A 22544-nucleotide genomic window follows, 5' to 3' on the forward strand; every position below is an offset into this window, starting at 1 on the left:
CATGAGGGCTACTTGGTACAGACGCGCAGGCGCTATCCACGTGGGGGCGGGGCCTCAGGAAGGCACGCCCCCTTCTCCCGGCGTGCCCCGCGGCAGGCGCTGACGTGGCTGCCGTCAGCGCCGCCATCTTGTGGGAGCGAAACCAACGCCTGGCTGGGAGCAGCCGCCGCGGAGGTGAGGTGCGGGGCGCGCTAAGGCCAAAGCTGGGGAGGCCACGGGCTGGTCATCGTGGGCGTCGAGAGGCGCTAGGCTGCTACTGCTAAGGGCCGAGTCTCGCTGACTGGGCAGGAGTCTGTGCCCAGTGGGCCTGGCGGCAGGCCGGACAGAGAATCGGGGCACCCCCAAGTCCCGCGTCGCCCACGGCCGCTTGGCCCTCCCCCACTCCACGGACCTTACGCCTGGCCGCCCGCCGCGGGCCGCAGCCCGGAAGTCCGGCCAGGACGCCGGCTCTTCTCCAGGAAGCCAGGTTTCCTGCTGTTCCTCTCTGCGCCTCTCCTAGGCTCTACGGCCCGGGAGCCCAGTGGTGGGGAGCAGGGCTTCAGGGGTACGGGGTCCTTCTAGAAGGGCCAGCCGGCAGCTTCAGATACCTCACGGGCCTTGGGGCTGGGGAAACTGAGGCTCGGGTGGCCCTGAGACGGCGTCAAGGTCACTCGGGTGGCGAGGTCTTCCTCCTCTGTGTCTCGAATCCGGTTCCTGTCGGACCGGAGGACCGGGGTTGTAGGAAGGAGAAGGGAAAGGGACAGGTGCATAGGGCCCCTGGACTGTTGAGCCAGGTGTTGGGATTTAACAAGCGCATAGGCGGATCTCAGGGTATCCCAGAGTGCCCACTCTGATCCCCAGTGAGCCGTGATTTGGGCTCCGCATTTCCCCGGTGAGATCTTAATTGGGGTCTGCACTCAAGAGCCTTTTGGCTTCAGGAGGGGTTGAGCCTTGTTTCACCTCTGGGCTGACTCCCTTGATGCTCTTTTGGGTGGGCTAAAAAGACCCTTCTGAATTGGGAAATCTGTAACCTGCCCATGGAACAACCTGCTTCCACCCCACCACCCCCACCCCCACCCTCGCCTTGAGCAGTCTGCAAGTGCACAATTCTGTGATCAGGGAGGTCGTACCATGTCATAGTATGTAGCTAGAAAGTAAATGATAGGGAATCGGCTCACAACAAAATCTCCCCATCCAAACAGCTAGTGGCTGCTTCGCTAGAAAGGGGTCTCCTGCGTTTGGTCCCAGAAGCCCCTGGAGAGCCCAGTAGTTGATGCCACAACCCGTGTTGGAGTAGTCCGTTGTAGTTGTTTCACAGCTAGTGGTCAGCAGTTTTTCCTGCAGGCTGATTCTGGTGTTTTCTGCCGTGCCCGTGAGACAGAAGACTAGTGAGATGCCTTGATGCTTTGTGTGCTGGCCCCATGTCCCTCCTCTGTCATAACCAGTATCTACAGTGTCTGGTGTGGGTGACTGCCTGTAATGTCCTTACCTTTGCTGCTTTCAGCAGTAGTCAGAAATAGTCTAGACTGTAAGGTTTGATGCACAGTATTACTACAAGGTTTCTCTGTTTCTCCAGAATTGAGGGTTGTGTGGTGTAGGGGCCAGTGGGAGATGTGTGAACTACATTGTTGGCGCTACATTGTCTCCTTGGCATAAAGGTTTGCTTATTGGAATGTCTGTCAATGCTCCTTAGGTTTGAAACTGAGTCTGAGTCACTGGATCACATTGTTCTCTTGCTTGTGAGGCAGATGTACAGTATTGCTACTTCAAAAAGTGCCAGGGGTAGAGTGCTTTTCTAGCCTGCATGAAGTCTTGGTTTGGATCTCCAGCGCTGCACACAACAAGGTTTAAGACAGTGTGAATAACAGCTGACTCATACTGAGTCTACTCATCCTGAAAGGAGAATAACAGTAACTAGTTCTGTGCCTCTCACACAGTTCTGATTGTAAGTCCTGTAGCTGAGATGCCCACTATGCCTCCTGCACAATAATACCTTGTAGAGAGGATGTCCAGAATCCTTCCTCCATTGGGCTGCTGCCTCTGCCCAGGACCAGACAGACAGGATTTAAAATACAACTTTTTTTTTTAAGGTAAAGATATGTTAGACCAGCAGTTGCTCTGGTGACCCAATGTGAGGCAGCCTAACCAAGAGAAAAAACTTGTTGTGCAGGTTCATACAATAACTTGTTACAATAGTGTGAGAATTTTGGGTCAATGTTACTTTGATATGCAGATTTTTACTTTTCCTCCCCAGAGACAGGTTTCTTGTAGCTTTGGCTGTCTTGGAACTCCTGCTGGAGACTTGGCTGACCTCGAACTCAGAGATCTGCCTTCCAAGTGTTGGGATTAAAGATGTAAGCTACCATCTCCTGGCTCTGAATGTGCAGATTTAAAATTAATCACAAGGGCTGGAGAGATGGCTCAGTGGTTAAGAGCGCCGCCTGCTCTTCTATAGGTCCTAAGTTCAATTCCCAGCAGCCACATGGTGGCTCACAACCATCTATAATGTGATCTGATGCCCTCTTCTGCAGATAAAGCACTCATATACAATAAATAAATAAATTTTAAAAATAAAATTAATCACAAGGGCTATGTCATTTGCACTGAGAAGCCCATCAGACCCTAGCCTGCTCTAGGTTGCTATGTCATTCATGGTCTGTCGCTGTTGGCTTTTGTGATTCCCTTTGACCTTTGATATTTATGAAACTGTTAAGAGATGTTGAGGAGAGAAACAAAAATTCCTTTGAGTTGAGATCTGACATTAAGCAAGAGCATCTTTTTGTGTGTGTTCTGTATTTACTATTGAAAAATAATTCAAAGTGCCTACTGAAAAGTTAAAGATAGCTTGGGGCGGGTATATATTGAGAATCCTCATTAAACCCGGAGGTTTGTGCCCAATATTGAGTGTGATAACAGACTATAAGTAATAAAGCTTGTGAGGCTTGTCAATGCCTGAAAGGTAACAGCCTTCTCAGGTGGGTCAAGTGGCCAAATTAGCTGGAAACCTTGTTAATGAAGGCATATTTATTTCCAGGAGGACTTTTTAGATGTTCACACGAGTTCTGCCACCCTGTCCTGCTACAGATAGAAAAAAGTGGTGAGACTGATTAGGGCCCAACCTCCATAACATTCTTATCTGATCCTGTTTCCTGATTTTTAACTCGACAGTGGTAAAAGGGCTTGGCAGCCTGTCAGCAGCCAATACACTAGGAAGAGTGGTACTAGCAGTAGGCCCTGATAATAGGGAAGGTTTTAAGTGATAAGAGGGGAATTGACAGAAAATAGGAAGATGGGCCAATATTTTATTGGTGCTTTTCATCAGGAAAGGTTTCACTGTGTAGTACAGGTTTGTCCTAAACTTGAGACGCTCCTGCCTCAGCCTTTGGAGATTACATCCTGCTGGGCTTACAGGTGTGTGCCCCCATGGTAGGCAGGCATATTTTACAGAGAGCAGTTGGCGGTGATTAAGTTCAGGTAGCCAAGACCTCCACACAATACTGAGGATCTGAGAATCACTGCTGTATAGCATGAGTGAGTGGGGCTTGCTTATTAGTACTGCACATTTCAGGAGCCTAGAAGTGTGTGATAGAATTAGAAAGCTGTCTTTCTCGGAATCTATAACGTACGCCTGTTAAAGGGATGCTAGCAAACAAGTTCTTTCCCAAAGGCTCTTGTTTTTTTGTCAGTATCAGTTGTCAAAATATTTTTGTAATACCGTATGCTTAAATTGGAAAGGTTGTGGCCTAGAGTCTCTGGGGGTCCTCTAATGAGCTTTGTTGTTTGTTTTTAAATTTTTGTTGGTATGGTTTAGGTGCATGCCACAGGCCAAGAAAAGGTTTCTAGATTTAGTGAGACTCACTGCTGAAGAATGAGAATGAAGGCAGATCTAACTGGCCTGAAGTGCTGGTATTCCTCTGAAGCTTGCTGTTCTTCTGTAGATAAGAATGCACTTCTGGGCGTGGTGGTGCACACCTTTAATCCCAGCACTTCGAGGCCAGCCTAGTCTACAAAGTGAGTCCAGGACAGCCAAGATAACACAGCGAAATCCCGTCTCAACAAAACAAAGAATTCATTTCTTACTCGTTTGAATCCAACAGCTTATATTGAAAATTCTCAATTTCCCACTGAGTTTGGTGGTAAAATTTTGCTTGGCATTGTTTTCAGCTTTTAACATTCCTCTTCTGTCAAACTCATATCAGACTTTGGACGTAACTGAGGTGATTGACTGAAATGTGTGCTTAGACCTGGCTGTTCTCAGGGTAGATTGAGGAATGCCTGCTTCCTTTATGCCATAGCTTCCCCTTCAGTTCTCAGATCTGTGCAGCCCTGAGTCTCCAGGTGTTACAGATGTAGGAATGTTTACACAGCACACTTGTGCATAGTTTAAAACAGGGCAATATTGCTTATTGGCCCTGTAGGTTTTCCCTGACAGTCATTGGGATTAGCCTCTCTGCAGGTGTGTGCTGCTTTTTTTAATCCCAGAAGCCTTGATAGGCCTTTTTAATTTTTGAAAACAACATTGCTTTCTCCTGATAAGGAGTCATCTGTAAGGGGCCTAGTGGAAGAAGATGAAGGTGGCAGCCTTACTTAGCATTGGGCACAAAGCTACTTGTCAATACATGCTACTGGAGCATTCATTTTAACCATCCTACAGATGATGGGGGCAGGCACTGAGGCCCATCCAAGGAGGCAGAAATGTTACCTGACATTTTTGCAGATATATCATAGAAAAAGATTGGCAAGTTTAAGGAAGGAACCAGAGGCTTCTTAGAAGCCTAGGACAAATGCTAGCTCTTGGGAGGCAGAGGCAGGCCGATCACTGTGAGGTCAAGGCCAGCTTAGGGTACAAACTGAGTCCAGGACAGCCAAGGCTACACAGAGAAACCCTGTATTGAGAAAGAAAGAAAGGAAGGGGGGATAAAAGAAAGAAAGAAGCCCAGGACAATTGACACAAGGGCTTGAGATTGGAAATCTTCCAGGAGCAGTGTGGGAGGGTAGGAATAGAGAGAGGGTAGCTCTAGTCCCTGGAACAGCTTTGCAGTCCTCAGAAAGGGTATTTTGAAATCTGTGGGAACTCTGTTGGCTCTGTCAGGTAGGGAGGCAATATGTCTGGCACTTAGCCACTTGTGTGGTTTTCATGTAGGTGGAAAATCCCTCTGTCATAGCCTAAGCTTGATCACAGAAAGATAGAGCTTTTCTTTGGCATAATGTTAACAGATGTTCCAAGTCTTCCAGGAACCCAGCTTTAACTACCTTGTAAGTCAAGGATGGTGCATTTTGTTCTCTTCAGCACCTTACAAAAAGTTGTCTTCTGTTTTCAGGGGAAAAGTTACTTCTTTGAGGTGGCAGGATTGCTGTGGTTGGCATTTAGTGCCTCAGTAGACACCTCCCTTTGTTCTCTGAGTGGCTGGGCCTATCATAAAGGCAGTTTCAATAGAAGTTACTTCCCTTTGTGTCCCTGTGCTATTATTTTTGGGGTAGACTCATGAAGATTTTCAGTCCTGTGCAAATGTCAGATTGTCTGTTGGCTTCTTTTCCAGGTGGCAGACTTAGTGGGCTAAAGGGTGTGGTGGGCACCAGGCAATTCTGGTAGCTCCTATATGCGAGGGTCCTAACATCACAGGTACTACTTTGTATGTAATTAATTCAGTTTTTGGAGTGTAGTTGGGGGTGGTGGCAGCAAGTCTCCATGGTTTGAGTCTAAAGAACTGGGTGGAAATTTGGGAAGGAGGGAGATTTTGGTGGAAAAGCTAGGTATGGACCCATGGAGGAGTCTTACCCAGAGAACAGGGACAGTGCTAGAGAATGCTCTGGGTGATGGGCACATAAGAAGAGGCTTCTGAAAACTAAGGAAGGGCTTTTAGAGAGTTTTAAAGGAAAGCCTTTCTGATATCAGGATGGTGGGTAAATAGGGATGTGTGTTGTGTGGCCTGCGGTGCCTCGCTCAGCGAAGACGGTGGGTTTGGGGGTTCAGTCTTTGTCCTTCTGTGTGTTTGCCTGGCTCCAGCAGGGTGGGACAAGACTGTACCAAAGCTAGTGACAACTCAGTCTTCCTGTACACTTTACTCTTCTGTTTCCTCCTGAAGAACAAGTTTTCAAAAGAATGGGGCAGGGCACTCCCTACCCTCAGAATGGAAGTTCCGGAAAGTAGAAATAAGATTTTTATTTTTTTTGATTTAAAAATATATTATTAATATTTTTTTTATTTTTTAAATTGTGTGTGTGTGTGTATGTGGATATGAAAGTGGTGCAGATGTTCAAGGAGACAGCGTATGGGATTGTTCTGGAACTGTATTACAGTTGTAAGCAGCCTGATAGAAGTTCTGGGAATTGAACTCTGGCTCTCGTCAATAACAGTACTTAACAGCGGAACCATCTCTAGCCCCTTGTTTTGTTGTCATGAGACAGTCTCAAACTATAGCCCAGGCTGGCCCTGAACTCAGGACAGTCCTTCTGCCTCATTCTTTGGAGTGCTAGAACTCTTGACAGATCTGAGCCATCATGATAGCAGAAGTCTAAGTACCCGAGTGGCTATCTGCCTCTTGTCTAAAGTATGGCCGAGCACAGCGCTAAAGTTGAGTTTCAGTAGAAGAGTACACTGCTCACTGTAGCTGGTTTGAGGAAGAGATTATTTTATGAAAGCACCATGAACTAACAGTTGTTGCTTGTTCTAGTTCCCCTTTTCTTCTACGTGAAAAGGGCTTCTGGGAAGCCAGATCCAGGTTCCTTGGCTCCCTCCTTCCCTCCCCATCTCCTCTCTCCCTCCCTCTCCCACCCCCCTCCCTCCTCGTGTGTGTGTGTGTATGTGTGTGTGTGTGTGTGTGTGTGTGTGTGTGTGTGTGTATGTGTGTGTGTGTGTTCATTTCATAGTGTCCTAGGGGGGAAGCTCAAAAAGAGATAAGATGGCAAGCTGGGCGAGGTGGTGCTTGCCTTTAATCCCACCACTGGGGAGGCAGAGGCAGGAGGATCACTATGAGTTCCAGGCTACACAGAGAAACCCTGTCTCAAAAAACAAACAAAAAATAATAGATAAGCTATATTACTTTGGTTTGCCTTGCAACAAAAATTAATGCTCTTCTGCCCCTCCTGAGCCCAGGGATGGTGGTGTTTAAGGTGGGTGTAACTTGGGTTGGCTTTGTGCTTACTCTGCTCTCTGTAAAGAACAGTGGAGCAGGGTGCCATGGAGAAGCCACAGCCACCCTGAGGTTCAGCCTCATTGCTTCAGCAGGAGCCTCAGCGGTTAGAGGGCATGCATGTAAGTAAGCATGTATGTAGATCTGAAGGTGGGAGATTGGGTATGATCTTGGGTCATTTCCCCTCAGTTCCATTCTGTGACCAAAATAAGTTGCACTCACCTGTCTATAGCCAGCTGGAATTGTCTTCTATCCACATGTTCAAGAAAGATGGAGTGAGGAGTAAAGGTGTGGGGGATACAGCCAATCAAGCCTTACACAGAGTCAAGATAGAGTCTTCCTTAGAAGCACCAGACTGGTGCTAGGTTGGCAGGCTTGCTGTCATGTTGAGTAGGCTAAGGTATGAAGGCTGCTACTCAGAACCGTGGCTACAGGGTCACTAGAGAGTGCTGCGCTGAGCCTTGTGCCCTGACTGCGGGGGATGGGGGGGGCGTGTTGTCCTTTTACTGCGCTTTCCACCATTTTTGATGTGCTTCTGGTTGATGCATGTTTGTGTTCTTGTTTTGCTTTACCTGTGGTTTTGGGGAACAAACCTAATGCTCTGCTACTGGTTCCAATCCCAGGTCTATAGTTTTGGAGTTTTTCCAGCAAGATAAGTAGCTTTTTCTGTATTTCCTGCCAAAATAGAAGTATGAGAGCTATATTATGTGTTAGGGCAGTTGTCAACTTACCTAATGCTTTGGCCCTTTAATATCACTCACTCCTCATGTTGTGTCAAGCAGCCATAAAATGATTTCATTGCTACTTCAGAACTAATTTTGGTACTGCCATGAATCTTATGTAAATATTTAATATGTAGCATTTCTGATACACAGCCCTCTAAAGTGGTCGAGACCCACAGGCTGACAACCCCTGTGTTTGGATGTGGATTCTGTGGGTATACAGTGCTTCAGGAAACTCCAGAAAATATGTGCTTTATTCTAGAAGCCCTGACTCCAATTACAAGTCAGGATTCTGTTACTAAGAGGAAAACAAGACACAGAACAACAGGTATCTGCTACAAGAACATTTGCACAGATGATGTGGCAAGCGGTTTCCCCACTGGAGCCTTGAAAAGTCCCAAGAATTGGCCGGGCATAGTTGTGCATGCCTTTAATCCAGGCCTCAGAGGCAGAGCCTGACAGATAGCAGTGAGTTCCCGGATAGCCAAGGTGGCTACCCAGAAACCAGAGTCCCAAAAACTGTGTTTCATGAATTCCTTACTGTAGTTGTAGCTACAGGTCATGTGATGGGCCAGTTGGTATTTGCTTAGAGCTGCTGATACAGAGTTAATGTGGCTGTGAACGTGTTTGGTGACTTTTTTTTTTTCCTTTTCTTGGTTTTTCAAGACGAGGTTTCTCTGTGTCACCTTGGCTGTCCTGGACTCACTTTGTAGACTAGGCTGGCCTTGAACTCAGCGATCCACCTGCCTCTGCCTCCCTGAGTGCTGGGATTGAAGGCGTGTACCATGCTTAGCTGGTGACATAAATTTTCATGGTAGTTAATGTTAAAACATGGTAACCCTTAAAAATGGAGAAACCATACAAGGCAGGATTCAGCATTCTACTTATGGTAATTCAAGAACTGAGCTCAGAGTTTTACTTGAGTGTGGGTATACACGTTGATGGGGCGGGGGGTTACCTTAAGTTTGCAAAGAATAATCTGACTTCAGTTTCACTCATCACCCCACCTACACATCAGACCTGGCGGGTTTTCCCTGCCCTTAAGAAGCTTTGGGGAGGCAGTGTGCAGAGCAGGCATGTGTTCCAGCTCCTATCCTGGAACATGCTGATTGAGTCATGGTTTTGCCCTTACAGGAGTGCCTGCCTGTCCTAGTATCAGCACATTCAGTTTTCCTCTTAAACAAATTTTATAAAGTAATGACAAAATGTAGAGCAGTACTTGGATTGCATGAACATACCAGGCCTAGAAGCCTGGAATGTTTATCTGAGGGGCATGTGAAGACCTGAGGCGTTGGGGACAGACTCAATCCCTGTTGATGTACAAAAAGCAGTGTGTGCAGAGGTCGGCGTGTGTCCACGTTGCACATTACTCTTAAAAAAAAAAATTAAGTTACAGACACCCTGTATTCAGGCTTTCTTGTGTCTGATTGTGTCAGTGTTCTATATTGTGTTGAAGTTCTTTCAGAAAAGTTTCAAAAAGATTTGGCAATTTTCTTTATGTGATAGGTGAGATTATACACTTTGAACCCAGTTTCTCTGTGTAGCTCTGGCTCTCCTAGACTACTAGCCTTGTGGACCAGGCTGGCCTCGAACTCACAGTGCTCTGCCTGCCTCTGCCTCCCCAGTGCAGGGATTAAAGGTGTGCGCCTCCATGCCTGGCAAGGTTATACGTTATTAATATATGTGGTTGAAATTTGTTCATGAGGGGCTAGAGAGATGGCTCAGAGGTTAAGAGCACTGCCTGCTCTTCCAAAGGTCCTGAGTTCAATTCCCAGCAACCACATGGTGGCTCATGACCATCTGTAATGAGGCCTGGTGCCGCCTTCTGGCCTGCAGGAGTACATGCATAATAAATAAATAAATTTTTAAAGAAAAAAAAAATTTGTTCATGAGGCAGGATTTCGTTATGTCGCTCTGGCTGTCCGGAACTTACTATATAAAGCAGGCTGCCCTTGAACTCATAGATGCACCTGCTTCTGATTGATTCCCAGGTACTGGGACTTAAGAGACATATGCCACCATGCCTGGCTAAATACATGTGATTTATTTTATACTGTAGTGACTGTGTCTTAAAGTAAAAGAAAACAAGGCGTTTGCTCAGTCAGTAAAATGCTTGTTGCACAAGCATGAGAACCTCAACCCCCTTTGCATTCTCATATTCATTCTCATTCTCTCTCCCTCCCTTCCCCTTTTCCCTCTCCCTCCCTTATCTCCCCCACCCCCTTCCCAGAACTGGGAAGGCAGAGGCCAGAGGATCCCTAGTACTTTCTGAATAAGCCATTCCAGCTGAATTAGTGAGCTCCAAGTTCAGTGAAAGATCCTACCCACCCCCACCCCACCCCCCCAAAAAAACAAAACCCAGTATATATTGGTGTTTTTATCTGTTATCATGTGCATGCAATGCCTGTAGAGGCCAGAAGAGGGCTCCACATCTCCTGGAACTGGAGTTAAGGACGGTTGTGAGCTGCCATGTGGATGCTGGGAATGGAGCTGGTGTCCTGGAAGGGCAGCAAGTACTCTTAATCCACTGAGCCAATGTCACTAAATTTCCATCCAGGTAGTAAGTGTGGGTCCTATTCAAGAGAGTCTGCAGCCCAGAGCAGAAAATGTCTCTTCCTACTGGGATCCTTTCAGAATCGTAATCATGGAGGAAAATGACAAACCTGCACAGTCTGATTTAGAGAAGATTGTCTGGCTTGTGCTTGGGTGTTCTGAGGCTTGTGGAAGGATGGTGGGCCCTCCTGGCTGCTGGTCAGGTTCCTATTGTGATCTGCTGAACTAGTCTGGTTACATTCATTCATCATTGTGGAATAGGTGTGGACTCAGGCTCAGCTGTGTTTTCTCACCTTTACTCAAGAGGCCAGGAAGGTCCTGCTACTGACAGAGAGGGCAGTGTAGGGAATGTGGTTGTAAGAGGAGAGGCTGCTTCAACCATTGTCCTCTCCCCAAAAATGAACTTTCTTGACTCCATCCAACTTGATTGTGGGTCCTCTTGCCTGAGGCACTCCTGGTGGTTTGGGTGGCAGAATAAGCCAGCCTGAGGCTCTCTGGGAAGTCTGTTTTCACTGCCTGCTGATGAGAATGCAGAGGAACCTGAAAAGCAGGTCTGGTTTGTGTGTGGGGTTGTAGAGGGAAGGTGACAGCAATTTGGTTGGGCATCATGCAGTCAGGGCCTGTGCTCAGACCTCTTGGTAGTGACTGGCCCATGTAGCCATTTGGCTTTTCTCTGTGTGGAGGCTCTCTCGGGTTTGGGTCTGTTCTAGAAACAGTAGAAGGGGCCCCATGAGAACACCGAGATGCCAATGCAGAAGTGCCTATTGTACCTGCCTGTGTGAACAGCAGGGTGGATCTACATGCTTGTATTTTTGAATATCTTTTTTGTTTGTTTGTCTGTTTTGTTTTTGTTTTTGTTTTTTGAGACAGGGTCTGTGTAGCCTTGCCTTGGAACTCACAGTGATCCACTTGCCTCTGCCTCCCGAGTGCTGAGATTAAAAGTGTGCACCACCACGCCCAGCTGGGGTATTCTTGAATATCTTAAATCTGAAGCTCATCATTGAATTGTATGACTGCTTCCTTTGGTGATTCTTGTTGAAAAAGAAATAAAATGTTCACTGTGGTTCTCATGGCCCTTCTTCATAGAAGGCAGGTTAGGCTAGCACGTGAAGCTGTGGGCCATGCCAGATGGCATGCAAGAAAGCAGCACTGGATCACCAGTAGTCATGGACAGTGAGGCGGCTATGAAGTCAAATTTGGCCAGTGTCCCTGCCACTAGACAGTTATTCAGAGTGAGTGTCTGCTACTGTAGGGACCAGAGGGGACCTCTGTTCTCTGGATTTTTTTGTTTTGTTTTTTTCTTGGAAGGGGGTGCTTTTTTTTTTGCAACTGGGTCTCTTGTAGTTCATACTGTCCTTGAACCCTTTATTCATAGCCAAGTATTAATTATCTTGAACTCTGCTTCAACCTTACGTGTGCTGGGATCATAGATGAACATTTCCACGTATAATAGGAACTATTGGTTTCTACGCAGTACCTGAACATACAGAGCTGTCTTAGCTAGATGTGGTGGCTTAGCACTTAGGAGGCAGGGGTAGGCAGGTTACTCTAAGTCGGAGGCCAGCCTGGTCTACAAAGTAAAGGCTACACAGAAAAAGCTTGTCTCAAAAAACAAAACAAAACAAAAGCTCTATCTTATGCCCCCTTTGCCTCACCAATCCCGTTGGCACCCTGGTCACCACTGGTGGATCCCTTTTGTTTCTCCGTTGATACCTATTTGTGATGTGTTGATTTGGAAGGAAGGTATAATTTTTTCCATGGACAACTGAAGCCACCTGCTTCTGTTGGGTGTTCTTGTTTAATGTGAATTGTGTGCTGCCTCCTTGGATTTTCTTCCTGTACTTAATTTGCTTTCCCAATTCCCCAGCACCACCAGACCTCATGGTAGAGACAGCTGAATGGAGTGCTCCCTTTTCTATGTCATCTAGTGACTCCCTTCTTAATTCATCTTAGGCTCCCTTTTGCCTGGTTTGGATCCTCATGGGATGCCTTCCCATGCTGAAATTGTTCTTTGCTATCTGTAATTGGTAGGAATTAAAGGTTGAGAACCATAATCTCAGAATTTTTTAAGAACATTGCCTGAGAGTCTTCCTCCCACCAGCACTGCACTGTCACTGTCACACAGTGTTTTGGCAGTGGCTCTTAGAGCATGTGATCCTCCTGCCTAGTTCAGAGTCTCCTCTCTGTAGTTAGTCTTGTGAATCTGTCCTGTCCATCTGTCTCTTTCCACTCTCTTCTCCTGTCTTTTTTTTTTTTTTTCAGGGTGGGGGGAGGTTGTTTTGTTTTGTTTGAGACAGGGTTTCTCTATGTAGCCTTTGGCTGTCCTGGACTCTCCCTTGTTTTTTTGTTTTGTTTTTGTTTTTGTTTTTTTAGCTTATTTTATTTTATTTTTTAAATATATTTTATTAATTTATTCATATTACATCTCAATTGTTATCCCATCCCTTGTATCCTCCCATTCCTCTCTCCCTCCCATTTTCCCCTTACTCCCCTCCCCTATGACTGTGACTGAGGGGGACTTCTTCCTCCTGTATATGCTCATAGGGTATCAAGTCTCTTCTTGGTAGCCAGCTATCCTTCCTCTGAGTGCCACCAGTCCTCCCCATCCAGGAGATGTGGTCAAATACAGGGCACCAGAGTTTGTGTGAATGTCAGACCTCACTCTCCACTCAACTGTGAAGAATGTCCTGTCCATTGGCTAGATTTGGGTAGGGGTTCGAAGTTTACTGCATGTATTGTCCTTGGCTGGGCCCAGATCCACCCATCTTGACTCGTTTTGTAGACTAGGCAGGTCTTCAACTCGCAGAGTTCTGCCTGCCTCTGCCTCCCAAGTACTGGAATTAAAGGCCACCATGCCTGGCACTTGTCTTTTCCCCCCCGCCCCCAATCTTTTTTTGGTCATTGGTTTTACTTTTTAGTTTTTCTCAGGCAAGGTCTCACACTAGTTCAGGGTAGTGTCTGCCAGCCTCAGCCTCTCTAGTGCTGGGATTACAGGCATGACTCAACCCGTAGATTTCTTCCCTCTTTTTCTTTGACAGTCTCACTATGTATTCCAGATTAGCTTTATACTTTCTGTCATCCTCTTGTGTTTATATTTTTCTTACTCTTGCTTTCTGGGAGCCTTCATTTTGAACTTTTTTTGGAGACAGGGTTTCTCTATGTTAGTCTTGGCTGTCCAAGACTTGCTTTGTAGACCAGGCTGGCTTGGAACTCACAGCGATCCACCTGTCTCTGCCTCCTGAGTGCTGGGATTAAAGGTGTGCACCACTACTCCCGGCCATTTTGAACTTTTTTGTATCTCTCATTTTCCTTTGTTTCAATATCCTGTTTTTATGTGGTGGACATCTGTATTGATACTACATGCAGGCTTTGGAGGGTTTTATTGTTATTTGCGACTTGGTTTCACTATGTCTCCAGATGAACTGGAAACTTACTTTGTAGACCATGCTGGTAGCTAACTCAGAGCTACCTACCTCTGACTCCTGGATGGTGGGATTAAAGGCATGGGCTACCATATCTCTCACTGTTTTTATTTTTGAGCTGGGGGTCTCTTGTAGCTTAGATTGGTCTCACAATTGCTAAGTAGCTGAGGCAGAACTGATCTTTCTACCACTACCTCCCTAGTGCTGGGTTTACAAGCATGCATACCATACCCAGTCTATGTAGTGTTGGATTGAATTCAGGGCTTCATAAATATTAGGCTGGCACTCTGCCACCTGAGCTCCATCCCTACCCTGTGTTTTGTGTGGTGGTGGCTTTTATTTTTTTTTTAAAGATTTGTTTATTTATTAAATATACATGTACATCAGAAGAGGGCACCATGTGGTTGCTGGGAATTGAACTCAGGACTTCTGGAAGAGCAGACAGTGCTCTTAAACCACTGAGCCATCTCTCCAGCCCTTTTCTTTTAAGTAGTCTCTGTCTCCTGTTTTGGCTTGCTTACAAAAAAAAAAAATGTTGCTTTTGCTTGTCCAAATCTTTGTTAGAGGCTTTTAAAGAGAGGTGGAGCTTTTGAGCTCATATCTTCTGGGACATTCTGGGATGCTCCTAAATCTCCGTCCTGAAGGCACTAGCAGCTGGATCCTATCCATGATGAGTGTCTCAGGAACTCCAGTGTGTTCCAATTGATTGGAATTTGGTGCCTTGGTCTCCATACTGTTCAACCCATCCCTGCATCCTTCTGGGAGCATCCTGAGGAGTGAAGTGGTGGAGCACCTTAGCACCCAGATGCAGAAGGAGGTGGATCTCTGGGTTCAAGGTCAGCCTGGTCTATACAAAGGGAGTCTAGGACAGCCAAGGCTACTCAGAGAAATCCTGTCTCAAAAACAAAAATGAAGTAGAAGATCCTGTAGTGGTAAAAGTACTATTATTGCTCTCTTTGTCTTAGCTGATAAAAAGGTGAAGAGCAGGGTGTTGGATCCTCGATATCTCCCCTTTTCTCTCTACCCTAGTATTTTTATTCCCCTTAGGGCAGTAAGTTTTAGGACTATAGAATGTTTATCTGATAAACACAATACTGTATAACTTTTTGATTACATTACCTAAAAAGAAAACATTGTCTAGGGGGTACTAGATGGTGTGAAGGGCACTGTTGTGGTCATAACTGGGACATAGGGGCATCATATCAGCTGGACAGGTAGGTCCAGCACTCGAGAGGCAGAGGCAGGTGGATTGATGTAAGTTTGAGGCTAGCCTGGCCTACAAAGTGAGTCCAGAACAGCTAAGGCTGTTACACAGAGAAACCCTGTCTTGAAAAACACCTCCCACCTCCAAAAAAAAAAAAAAAGAATGGGTAAGGGCCATCATGCTAAGGACTTTGAAAGTAGGTTCACACTCACTTCACCGCATGTGATCATGGCATTCCTCTCCTGGAGGATACAGCTCAAGGCCACATCTTAGAGCCAGACTTCTACCTGCCAGGCCATGATTTGGGATATCCACCTTATCTGTTGTTGCTAAATTGCCCAGTTTGTGGTGTTGTGTTATGGCAGCACAAAGGGAATCTCTCTATATATAGTGACACCTTGTGTTTTTTTGTTTTGTTTTGTTTTTTTCAAGACAGGGCTTCTCTGTGTTATGTTGGCTGTCCTGGACTGGCTTTGTAGACCAGGCCGGCCTCGCACTCAGAGCTGCCCGCCTGCCTCTGCCTCCCAAGTGCTGGGATTAAAGGCGTGCACCACCACGCCTGGCACCGTTTTTTTCCTGTGGGAAAGCAGCTTTATACAGACAACTGTTTCTGAAGGCTCCATGCCTTCTATTTGCCTATTAGGAGCTAACAATGAGCATTCGAAAAAGAGCAAAATCCATGTGGATAAAAAACAAGTGAAGAATCAAAGTGGCCACCACATGGTGAGGCCAGAGCCTGGGAAGGCTAGCTGTCCTTTCTAGATGCCCTTAACATCTAATAGGCCCTGGGAGATTGGTGCTGGCTAATTGCCTAGCGTTTTTGTTCTGCCTTACCGAGAATGTATATGCCTTGTAGAAACACATCCTCACACGTGCCTATCCTCATAGATAGGAGCAGCCTTATGTATAGATTTTTAAGGAAAGTGCTGCCAGCTGTTTACTGTTTGGGCGCCTAGAAATGGATAGAACACTGCTTTTTCCATGACCTAAGCTGACAGTTTCTGCCTAGAGAGATTACACCATAGTTTTTGTGGGCTTGTCTTGCTGCCACCAGGGGGTGGTGGAACATTTGGCTTATAGTATTGAGCCTAGAGTGTGACCATCTCTTGGGTTGCAATTTGTGGGTACTTTGATGGTATTTTGAAGCAAGGATAGAGATGTAAGGTGGGTCTTTCTGATCTTTTGAAGAGCTCTGTTGGGCTTTAAGAGGCCTCCTGTGTCTCTTCAAAGCACTCTTTAGAGAATGAACATGCCAGCTCCTGAGTGAGTTTGTACATGGCTGTAGTTAGATGTGCCTGCATCCTGATAGGTTGAATAGACTTGGGAGGTAAGGAGTTGTTTTGGCATTTGCCTTCCTAAACTGTTGTGTGGCCTTGGGGGAGCCTAAGGAGTCTGGTGGGCAGGGTTCTTTTTCTGCCGGCTGGGATCTAGGATTGAATTGTCTCTCCCCCCCCCCTTGGGATTTCAGGAGGGATATGAGAAGGCTTGGTGCAGGGGACTCCTAGGTAGGTGTCTGACCTGCCACAGCGCCCACACTGACAGCACATAACAGGAGCGGTACCACTGTCTCCCCCAGGTCTTTGGCCAGTATCACGTCCACCTGTCCACAAGCATGGGGAATATCTTTGCAAACCTCTTCAAGGGCCTTTTTGGCAAAAAAGAAATGCGCATTCTCATGGTGGGCCTGGATGCTGCAGGGAAGACAACAATTCTGTACAAACTGAAGCTGGGAGAAATTGTGACCACCATTCCCACCATTGGTGAGAAGCTGGGCCATGGCCAGGGTGGGGTTTGGGGTTGGGGTTTCAGAGTACAGAGGGCCCTCATCTGTAACTGCCCCCAGGTTTCAACGTGGAGACTGTTGAATACAAGAACATCAGCTTCACCGTGTGGGATGTGGGCGGCCAGGACAAGATCCGGCCGCTGTGGCGCCACTACTTCCAGAACACCCAAGGTGAGGAGCCAGTTCTTGTCTGTGGATTCTTCCTTTGCCTCAAAGGGATGCACCTAGCTCACTGAACCTTGTTGCTTTGCTAGTTTGGGGCATGATGCCACACATGGCCAGTGGGAGGATTGGATCTACTAGCACCTGTGGGTTGTGATGAGGTGGGGAGTGTTCAGTGTGTGCAGCAATGTGGCCATGTTTCAGGCTTGATCTTCGTAGTGGACAGCAATGACAGAGAGCGTGTGAATGAGGCCCGTGAAGAGCTCATGAGGATGCTAGCTGAAGATGAGCTCCGGGATGCTGTTCTCTTGGTGTTTGCCAACAAGCAGGTAGGCACCAGAAAGCTCCTTCCCTGAAGGAGAACCTGTGTCAGGGAAGAGAGAGAGTGGGTGAGAGGTTGCCCAGGGTGACTGGCTGCTTGCGATATCTGCCACTGATTCCTCCTTTCCCTCAGGACCTCCCAAATGCCATGAATGCGGCCGAAATCACAGACAAGCTGGGGCTGCACTCTCTACGCCACAGGAACTGGTACATTCAGGCCACCTGTGCCACCAGCGGGGACGGGCTCTATGAAGGACTAGACTGGCTGTCCAATCAGCTCCGGAACCAGAAGTGAACCAGACCCCTCCCTCCCCCTCACTTCCTCTTCTCCGCCCTCCGCTTTCCTCTCATGTGGCAAACGTGCGACTCTGTGGTCCTGAGTGCCAGAAGCTGTCTCCATGGGTTGGTCACAGTGTGCATCGCACCGTGCTGTACATGTGCAGACGCAGCCTGCAGCCAGGTTTTTATTTAATGTAAATAGTTTCTGTTTCCACTGAGGCAGTTTCTGGTACTCCTATGCAATATTACTTAGCTTTTTTATTGTAAAAAGAGAATCAACTCACTGTCAGTACTGAGAAGGGATTTGGGTGTAGGGGCACCTGGCCTCCAGGAGCCATTGGGCTGTAGACTGGTATTGGTATCCATTTGGTGGTTGGTTTTTAACCCAAACTCAGTGCATTTTTTTAAATAGTTAAAAATACAGGACAAGAACACTTGAACACACAGAACGGAGACTATGCCTAGTGTAGGTTTTTGCAGTTACGGCCTGAATGCTAGTCCATCAGATCACCTGTTTCCCTGTGGGAACAGGAGAGAAGGTGATGACGAACAAACCACCATCCGCTGCATGGTCACAGTAGAGCCCCCGTGACTCGCCTGTCTTTGGGTCACCTGCATTCCATAGCATTGTGCTTGTACTTGTGCTCACATGGTCACCTAGGGGCGGGCTGGGAGCCATTGTGGGATGCAGGGCCCGGCTTGTACTTGGTGTGTGGCCGGGCCAGATGGCAGCCTGCACACCCAGCTTACTCTTGGGCCCACTTGGACGCGCTGGCAGGAGGCCTGGGTCTCACCAGCAGGAGCGCGTGCAAGCTGGGAGGGTCAGTCCACTACAGACCCACATCCTGGAGCACCCCCATCTCCATGTGTGAAGTAGCTTCCTCCCTCAGCCTGCAAGGGTCCGATTTGCCATCGAAAGACGACCTCTACTTTTTTCTTTTGTATTTTGATAAACACTGAAGAAGCTGGAGCTGTTAAATTTATCTTGGGGAAATCTCAGAACTGGTTTATTTGGTGTCGTGGAACCTCTTACTGCTTTCAATACACAATTAGTAATCAACTGTTTTGTATACTTGTTTTCAGTTTTCATTTCGACAAGCACTGTAATTATAGCTATTAGAATAAAGTCTCTTAACTATTTGATGGGCTTGTGTATCACTGTCAGTACTGCCAGGCTGCCTCCTGAGAGCCCTTCAAGTCCTGGTAGAAATTGGTGAGGCCTGGGTGTCTTGGCTCCCCTCGTGTCTTAGAGCAACTGCTAGCCTTGGGGTGCCTTTTTTTTTTTTTTTTGAGACAACCTAGGTATGCCTCCTGTCCCTTCAATAGGCAGACAGCCTTGGGGTACATATCACTGGGTAGGCGTGATCACTAGATCCAAAGTCTACCGTCCTTTTGAATGGGCCCCTGCCTAAAGACTGACCTTCACCCCCTTGAGGTGGTGTCTTAGATAACTCTCTCATGCTTAGGAGGCCACCTGCAGGGCACAGGTCGTCAAACAAGCAACAATTGAGTCTTAGGAGTCTGCCTAAGAGCACACTCCCAGCATAATAGCTTTTACAATCAGAAGAGGACAACTTGCTGCCTGGAATCCAGCCAGATTTCTACTGTCTGCCCACACAGGCCCTAAAGTTGATTATCTGGCTACTGGATCTTTTGGGCAAACAGCGTATGCATTCAGATAAACACAAGTTGTGTTCGAACACCTTGGCCACCTGAATGGTTGTAAGGCAGCCTAAGGATGGGATTCTGGTCCCTAGACCCCGGGGAGGGGGGGGGCGCTCCCCTCCCCCCAGCCTGCTGGATGGAGGCCTGGAGCTGGGGCCATAGGCTCCCAGCCTAACCTGCCCCTCATTAAGATGATACGCTCTACTTTTAAAATACATTTACTTAAGTACAAAGAGGGTTGATACAAAAAGTAGAAGTCATCTGATGTACACACACACACGCCCCTGAACTTCAAGGGCCTGGACTGTGGCAGCAGAGACAGGAGTCTGGCCTTAGTCTCCTGGGCAATTTTATCTTGCTTGGCATGGGGGCAAGGCAAGGGTACTACCCTCACAGAACCACTAGCCTCTGGTCACTCAGGACCCACTCCTGTACAACCTGGAGCAGTTGCCACATAAGTTGCCTCCAAATGGCAAGACAGATCCCATGGTCCAGCAAGCTTGGCTCAGGATCTTACCAGGGAACAGCCACCTGCCTTATTCCAGATAGGGATGAGCTGCTTAGTTGGACAAGTGGGGAAGGGCTGGAAGCCACTTGGCATCCAGGGACTACTCTATATAGAACCCCCAGAGCTCAGTGGTGGGCAGGGTCTCAGCTCAGGGCAACCAGGACTCTGGTGTCCTCTGGTCTAGCCACATTCTCAGTCATCAGAGCCTCTGTCTTGTCGTCTGCGGGGTGGGCTCCTTCCATTGTCCTGGCTATGTTCCCGCTTCCTCTTAGAGCAGGGAGAGGAGTCAGAATGTCTCTGGCGTCTGGGCCTAGGAAGACAAGGACAACCAGACACTTGCAAGTATCCCATCAGGTCTGGTTAGCTTTGCCCCCTACTTCCTTAGTGCCCCAAGGTAGAGTTGGACCTCGCCTACCGGGCAGGAGAGGGAGATGATGAGCAGCTGTCTGCCTCCCTCTTGTGTTCTTTGTCTTTCTTCTTCTTGTGTTTCTTATGTTTCTTTTTCTTTTTCTTCTTTTCTTTCTTGCTTTTCTTATGGCTCTCTGCACTGCAAGAGGGAATACAAAGGGTCTAAGCCTGAAGGACTGGAATATGCCAGCTGAAGTAGTGGGGTAGTCTCACCAGGGCAGGGCAAGGTAGGATAGGGCCTGCAGGGTTTATACCACAGAACTGAGCACTGATGATGTCTACACATTGTGAAATTATAGTAGTAAATGAATTTAATATTAGGCTCCACATCCACAAGGCTGAATGCTGGACTGTTGCCAACCTGAATGGGCCCTCTCTTTTTTAAAAATTCTTAGTTGTTTTGTTTTGGAGACAAGTTCTCAATATGCAGGCTTGCCAAGCTTCCGACTCACGCTTTTACTTAAGTTTGAGTTGACAAAAGTAGAAGTAACCAGCTAAATACCAAGGCCTGGAACCAGCTAGTGGAAACTTTGAGAGCTCAGCCTGCCTCTGCCTCCCAAGGGCTGGGATTAGAGTTGTGTGTACCACCCTGGCCTCACACTTTTTTTTTTAAAAAGAGACAGGGCTTCTCTGTGTAGCCTTGGCTGTTCTCCACTCACTTTGTAGACCAGGCTGGCCTTGAACTCACAGCGATCCACCTGTCTCTGCCTCCCAAGTGCTGGGGTTAAAGGTGTGCCCCACCACCGCCTGGCTTTTGCCTCACACTTTTAATTGCTCCATCCCCCACCAAACTGGCCAGCATCATGGTCCTGAGTGGCACCTTCCTGTTTGCACCCAGCACCCTGCTGGGTCACCTATGGCAGCTACTGAGAATCCTGAGCTTGTGGATAGATAGGCACATCCGGCCTGGAGGTGGAGGCCCACCTACTTAAGAGAGCTAAGGCTGTGCTTGGCCTTCAGTAGAAAGACTTGGCACTCAACAGCCCTGTCTATGAGTAGAGACACCTAGTCTCTCCTGTGTGTACTCTTACCCCTAAGCCCACACCTGGCACAGCTCAATATGATGCCTGCAAGAGACTCATCAGTGCACGGGTACACACACATACATGTACTTGTGCACACAAGAAACACACAGGTAGACTAGGGAGTCAGACTCAACTTACTCCAGTTCGGCCTTGTCCTCAGCACGAGGCTTCTTCCTGGTAGCAGATGGGGCAGTGCTTGGGCCTTCGTTGTCCACGCGGTGGTGCTGTATGAGAAGCGTAGCTGTGGTGAGGGACATCCAGGGAGTCCCCCCACACACGTCCTAAGACCCCCCCCTCCCCCAGCTCTAGGATCCTGCATTGGGGCTGAAAGGCTTTACCGTGAACACTGACAGCCCAAGCTTGGCAGCCTCTTTATCTTCTCGGGATAGCGCCACACGGCCCGCGGAGCCACTGCAGGGGACAGAGCATTTGAGGACAGTTCTGGACCACCACCCGGTCCTGCCCCCCACTCCCCAACCTGCTGCACCTGGCGCTGCCCAGGCCTAGAAGCCGGTCCACGCCCTTCTCCTCGGGGTCGCCTCCTTCCCGTTTGCAGATCTCCACGAAGTCCTGCGGGAGCGGGGGAAGGCAGGAGGTTCTAGGCCGGCACAGACACACGCCCGCCCGCCCGCCCGCTCTGCGGACCCAGAACCCGCATCTCAGACTCACCTCCTTGCTCAGGCCGGTGGGCTGTTTCCTCACGTTCTTGTAACCGCTGCGAGGGGCGGGAGAGCTCATCACGGGGCATGCGCCTCAGTCGCCGCCCACCCCCTCCCCCGCCGCCCCGCCCACACCCAGCCCCGCCGCAGGGCCACCCAGAGCCCGCCCCCGGGGCTGGCAGTCGCCCCGCAGCCCAGGCTCTTACAGTGCGGCCAGCAGCGCCTCACGCTCCGCCTCGCGCACGGCCGCCAGCTCTTCCTCACGGCTCGGGCCGGTACACGGCGCGCGGTCCTTCGCGTACCAGGTGAGGTCGCGGCCCTTTTGCCAGCGGCCTACTGGCGCCATCAGAGAGTTACCCAGGTAGTTCTCCCTCTGCTTGTCAGTCTTTACATCCTCCCAGTTGAACTGGTCCTGCCCGCCACGCACACCGCCGCGACTGGAGCCGAACATGGCGCCGGAGCCACAGCACAGCTTCCAGGACCCGCGGCCCGGAACGTCGGGCTCCCCACCACTTGGCCTCCGGACGCTTGCCGTGACGTCATTCGCGCGCGCCTGCGCCTCTCACCAACGTGCCTGTACGCCTGCGCGCTGAGTTTCTAGTGCCGCCTCAGCCAAGGTCCCTCTGTCCAGAGGGCGTTCAGTGATTCACCCACGGGCTCAACCTTCATCCCATTACGCAAACACCGGTGTTAGGATCCTGGGTGGACTGAAACGCCACCA

General features: G+C 48.4%; 2 protein-coding genes across 3 annotated transcripts; one reads left to right on the forward strand and one right to left on the reverse strand.

Moving 5' to 3' along the window:
- The first annotated feature begins 40 nt into the window (after nt 1–40).
- Nucleotides 41–18701, forward strand: ARF1 (ARF GTPase 1). Of its 2 annotated transcripts, none has more exons than XM_084761872.1 (5): nt 41–174; nt 16590–16773; nt 16857–16967; nt 17163–17287; nt 17413–18701. In XM_084761872.1, the coding sequence occupies exons 2-5, from the start codon at nt 16626–16628 to the stop codon at nt 17572–17574; spliced, it is 546 nt and encodes a 181-aa protein (XP_084617998.1). In that variant the 5' UTR covers nt 41–174; nt 16590–16625; the 3' UTR covers nt 17575–18701. The 2 variants fall into 2 exon arrangements, with proteins under 2 accessions (XP_084617998.1, XP_084617999.1); XM_084761873.1 differs by lacking the exon at nt 41–174 and adding an exon at nt 443–466.
- Nucleotides 18702–19425: 724 nt separating this feature from the next.
- On the reverse strand, nt 19426–22384 carry LOC311586058 (multiple myeloma tumor-associated protein 2 homolog). The gene is made up of 7 exons (XM_084761871.1): nt 22030–22384; nt 21834–21879; nt 21652–21734; nt 21503–21575; nt 21303–21388; nt 20147–20278; nt 19426–20041 (listed from the first exon to the last, which is right to left on the reverse strand). Exons 1-7 carry the CDS (start codon nt 22272–22274, stop codon nt 19924–19926), a joined length of 783 nt encoding a protein of 260 aa, XP_084617997.1. The 5' UTR covers nt 22275–22384; the 3' UTR covers nt 19426–19923.
- Nucleotides 22385–22544: the final 160 nt, after the last annotated feature.

Source organism: Acomys minous, assembly GCF_964271855.1.
Source record: "Acomys minous genome assembly, chromosome: 16".
Classification (NCBI taxonomy): Eukaryota; Metazoa; Chordata; class Mammalia; order Rodentia; family Muridae; genus Acomys; species Acomys minous.